The sequence below is a fragment of the Octopus bimaculoides genome, chromosome 1 (genome assembly GCF_001194135.2).
Source record: "Octopus bimaculoides isolate UCB-OBI-ISO-001 chromosome 1, ASM119413v2, whole genome shotgun sequence".
Classification (NCBI taxonomy): Eukaryota; Metazoa; Mollusca; class Cephalopoda; order Octopoda; family Octopodidae; genus Octopus; species Octopus bimaculoides.
Genome location: NC_068981.1, coordinates 4,204,370 through 4,209,790, shown reverse-complemented (window position 1 = coordinate 4,209,790; position 5,421 = coordinate 4,204,370). Strand labels below are relative to the sequence as shown.

The 5,421-nt window shown below is 38.3% G+C and overlaps 1 protein-coding gene across 1 annotated transcript in view; it reads right to left on the bottom strand.

Annotated features, from left to right (window-relative positions):
• The window catches only part of LOC106880950 (hydrocephalus-inducing protein), a gene marked incomplete at its 3' end in the record, with an annotated part of 180,276 nt that extends 175,480 nt beyond the window's left edge, over positions 1-4,796 (bottom strand). Inside the window, exons 1-3 of the mRNA XM_052974127.1 lie at positions 4,292-4,796; positions 1,582-1,733; positions 303-428 (exon numbers count right to left, since the gene is read on the bottom strand). Of these exons, the coding sequence (XP_052830087.1) occupies positions 303-428; positions 1,582-1,686 (231 nt within the window). The remainder of the gene's footprint in view (positions 1-302; positions 429-1,581; positions 1,734-4,291) is intronic.
• Positions 4,797-5,421: the final 625 nt, after the last annotated feature.

Genomic DNA, 5,421 nt, shown 5'->3' with positions numbered 1-5,421 from the left:
GCTCCCATGCAGGTGGCACGTAAAAAACACCATTTTGAGCGTGGCCGTTGCTAGTACCGCCTGACTGGCCCTCGTGCCAGTAACACATAAAAGCACCCATTACACTCTCGCAGTGGTTGGCGTTAGGAAGGGCATCCAGCTGTAGAAACTCTGCCAGATCAGATTGGAGCCTGGTGCAGCCTCATGACTTGCTAGTCCTCAGTCAAATCATCCAACCCATGCCAGCATGGAAAGTGGACGTTAAATGATGATGATGATGATGATGATATACGTATACATATGTATGTTTATATATGTATTACTTTGTGATGAACTATATCTCCCATTTCGAGGAGTTGCAATTTCTCTGGAATCCTCATTGTATGTGTATTGTTCAATCTCTCTTCTGTTGTCATAGAGATGTTCTTCAGGTAGACGCTTGGAATAAGCTGAAAAGAAAAAAAAGAAAAAAAATCAGAAAAAGGAAATTGAAAGAATCCTCCAAAATCAAAACTTGAATGATTCCTTGGAAATATTCATCACCTCAAATGAACAAATTCCTTTAACCTTTTCATTATACATTAACCCTTTTTGTTGTTATATTTCAGTGGAGGTGCAATGGCCCAGTGGTTAGGGAAACAGACTCGCATTTATGGGATCGCAGTTTCGATTCCCAGACTGGGTGTTGTAAGTTTTTATTGAGCGAAAACACCTAAAGCTCTACTAGGCAGGGGGTAGTGGTGAACCCTGTTGTACACTTTCACCACAACTTTCTCTCACTCGTTTTTCCTGTTTCTGTCGTACCTGTATTTCAAAGGGGCCAGCCTTGTCACACACAGTGTCACACTGAATCTCCTCAAGAACTATGTTAAGGGTACATGTGTCTGAGGAGTACTCAGCCACTTGCACGTTAATTTCACGAGCAGGCTGTTCCATTGATTGGATCAACTGGAATCCTCGTTGTCGTAACCAACAGAGTGCCATGATCAAATTTCAGTAGCAATACACTTTGTTTGAATTAATGAAATTAATTAATGAAATACTGCAGAATTTAGTAAAATAACTTAGTCACTAATAAGCTGGTGTTAGGAACATAAATTTATATGAAGTTTTGATTGCAGGTTTTAATTTAGATCACTTTAAGCCTTTTGTTACCATATTTCTGTTGAAATACGCTTTTTTGTTTCAATCAATATTGAAAATAATGAAGAATGAAGTAGAATAACTTTGTCATTAAGTTGGTGCTTGGAGCATACATCAATATGAAATTTTAAAGGTCCTCAATGTAAGCGGTGAGTAGAAGTGGGGTGGAGAAGGATTGGGAGAGTGGGTGGGTAGGGATTGCAAGAGTGTACTGGAGAGTGGGAGATGGTGAAGGGACGAGGAGAGGGGGTGGGATATAATGAATGAAGAACAAGTGTTGAAGAGGGGTATGTACATCTGGATAGGAGATGGGGCGGGTAACCAATGATGTATAGGAGTGAAGTGGAGTAGAATAGTATTGATGGTACAGAGGAAGGATGAGAGTGAGAGAGAGACAGACAGAGAAAGAAAGAACATTTTAATTATGTGAAACTTCAATTATATGAACTCATCATTTACTTGGGTGTCTTCTTCGGGCTCTTTGACAAGTTTAGGATTTCTTGGTGCCATAGCTTTTGAGACATACTGAGGGCACAAAATATCATTTTCAATAACACTTATCATTTTCCTTTTTTGGCAAATCACGTGATCTGTTAAATTATCAAAAACAGCTGAAAGAGACAAGAAAATAATATAAGTCAAATTACAACTTTAACCCCATGACAACAGGGTTTTTTTTTTTTATCAGGCAACCGGGTTGCACTGATGGTAATCATCTCAGCCAAGATCAGCAATTAGTGCACAACAACGGTTACGCGTATATCTATGGCAACTGCTTTAAAGCATGAACTGTTTACTTGTGTGAACTGTCATCACTGTGAAGACCCGTAAATTCAACAAGACTGGCATGGCTGGATGGGACTGTAAATTCCGTGAAGGACCAGAAGAATTTGCTGAACATGTACGAATTTGGGAGGAAGTCATAATGGAAATGGTGGTGCAACCACCAAAACTGCTGCTTCTATACTATTATGGTGATGAAGTCTTGAACTGAGTTGGAAATATTTACATGAAGAATCTAACAAACCTATCAGATTCCTTGAAATTTGCATGGTGGCCTCTATTATCGATTCCGTGAGTGATGGTGGATATTTATTTCAACTGGTACACAAACGAGTACAAAACCGCAGCAGATAGATTTATGTCAACTGGTACTCAAATGAGTACAAAACCGCAGCAGACAGGGCTGCATAGATTTGCGTCTTCTGTTCCAAAGCAAGTCCCCAGTGCACATAAATTTACATCAACCGATGTTACGGGGTTAATTATTGTATAAATGTAAAAAAAATTGATTTTAAACAAACACATACATACATGTACTTACATATAAAGCACAGCTATGTGGTTAAGAAGTTCACTTCCCAACCACATAGTTTTAGGTTACGTCCCATTTTATGTTACTTGAGTATCTTCTACTATAACCCCAGGATGATCAAAGCCTTGTGAGTAACTTTGATCAACAGAAATTGAAAGAAGCCCTTCGTGTGTGTATGTATGTCTATCTAAGAGCGTTGTAGTTCACTTGAAGCATCGTAGTACAGAAGTACAAAATGAATGAAAAGAGAAATAAGGAAAATTTCTAAAAATGTAGTAAGTTTAAAAAACCTTTTTCTTTCGGAAGCAAAGGCTAAAGCTGCCCAAAATGGCAGGATCTATGTAAACACACATTTCTTTGACTGTATTCTTCTGGGGATAGGCCTTTGTATCCAAAATATAAAGCTTTTTTTAAAACTTGCTACATTGTTAGAAGCTTTCCTTATTTCTCTTTCTATTCATTCATATATATATATATATATCATCATCATCATTTAACGTCCGCTTTCCATGCTAGCATGGGTTGGACGATTTGACTGAGGACTGGTGAACCAGATGGCTACACCAGGCTCCAATCTGATCTGGCAGAGTTTCTACAGCTGGATGCCTTTCCTAACGCCAACCACTCCAAGAGTGTAGTGGGTGCTTTTACGTGCCACCGGCACGAAAGCCAGTCAGGAGGTACTGGCAATGAACTCGCTCGGATGTCTTTCCACATGCCACATATTCATTCAGTGGAAACACCTCTCCTCACCTACTCCAAAGAAGGCCAAGGGAAGGTGATGGCCTCAGTTTTGGGGGATGCAAACGATATTGCGTTTACTGACTATTTTCAAAAGGGCCACACCATCAACAGAAAGTACTATGCCAACTTACTGAGGTAGTTATGAAAAGCCATCAAGCCCAAATGTCCAAGAAAACTTATGATAAGGGTCTTGTTTCATTAAGACAATGTTCTAGCACACGTCCTTCGTTTCAATGGCTGTTGTGCATGACTGTGGCTTTGAACTGACAACTTGCCTTGCAGAGGTAACTGGTGGGGCCCGTGAGGACGCTTGGCTGTTCCAGTGCATCAGCTTTGCCATCACTCGTGGCAACACTGCAAGCATGCTGGCATATCTCAAATGTCATTAGAAAGGTTTCCCAGCGACCCCAACTTTACAACCCAAAGTGGTGAATTGGGATTTTATTTTTTTGCTTTTTGCTTTTTCTCTTTCTTCTTTCTCTTTTTTTGAATTGTGTTCTCTGTTTTGTCCAGTTATCTAGTTTGATTTTGTAAAACGGTAAACACTGTGAAGGCAATAAAAAATTTCAATTCTGGTGGTTGAAAAATAAATGGGAATGTGTGTTTATATATGACGCATAAATACCAGGGGGAAATGTCCGTCGTGTCACATCTAATACACAGGACAGGCAAAACGTTAATATCAAACACAGGCTGCAATTCTTCAGAGTTTGCCAGGCATTCCCCAGTTGTCTCTATTTTAACTTTGAAAAGGTAAACCTACACACATATACACACATAAACGTATATGTTTGTGTATACACACACACACCTATATGTTTGTGTACACACACGCAATGGCTGTTTTGGATCATATATCATCATTTTGAAATATATTTCCCAAACTTTTTTTCCATTTAAACTTCATAAATTATGTTGAATTTATGAAATTTTAAAAACTAAAACTCTCCCCTCCCACTTTTAAGAACAATTGAACAGAATTAATTGGAAACAAGAATAGTTGTTAAAAAATAATGTGAAAACAATAATTTCAACATACATGAACGATAACAAACAAAACTGACAACAAAAATTCCAGAGGAAATAAAAGAATCAAAGAGAAAAACTTACCAGACTTGAAATACTTCGTCTTCCAGCGACATTATCAGTTTTTGGTTGCCATGAGCAACACGGGGATTGTGGGAACTGTTTGTGGTTTCAGTGCTTATCGACTTATTATTCAGTTGTTTGTTTTGACTTGTTTGTTAATTTACCTTAAACCTATTGTATTTTCTCATGGTATATTTATAACAGAATATCGTTGTTATTATATAATATAATTATTATGTATTAAATATGTGCGTGCGTATGTGTGTGTGTGTCTGTCTGTGTGTGTAAAAGCAGAAAAACATAAATTTCACATAAACTTCATGCTATAATGACCAGTTATAAACTGAGGTATTACCGTGCATATATTTTTCATGTTTATGCAGCAATTTCTCTCCATCCCTCATATATATATATATATATAATGTATGGGTGGATGGACGGGTGGATGGATGGATGTATGGATCTATGTGCACTGGACGTGCATTGCTTTTATGTGAGTTGAAGTCTCTGCGGTTAGATTACATAAGCGACCAATCAAGCTCCATGGTAACGAGGAACGCTTTACGAGTCGCACCAGTAAGTTCGAAATTACATATGTAACACGTATGTATGGATATAATATAGGAATTATACAAAACCGCATTAAAATACAAATCCTAAACAATAGTCGTGAGTCTTTCATAATATAAGTTGTTTTTTTTTTACAAAAGAAAAGAAAAACGCGGAGAAAAAAAGAAAAAGAGAAACTTGTCAAAATGTTGTGTGGCCCCAGGCCAGTCCTGAATGACCAGACATACATCTAATCATTAAACGTGCTCGTTCCATCTTTATGTATACGAAGAACTACACTTTACTCTTTTATTTGTTTCAGTCATTTGACTGCGGCCATGCTGGAGCACCGCCTTTAGTCGAGCAAATCGACCCCGGGACTTATTCTTTGTAAGCCTAGTACTTATTCTATCGGTCTCTTTTACCGAACCGCTAAGTTACGGGGACGAAAAAACACCAGCATCGGTTGTAAAGTGATGATGGGGGGGGGGTACAAACACAGACACACAAACATACACACACACACACACATATATATACATATATATACGACGGGCTTCTTTCAGTTTCCGTCTACCAAATCCACTCACAAGGCTTTGGTC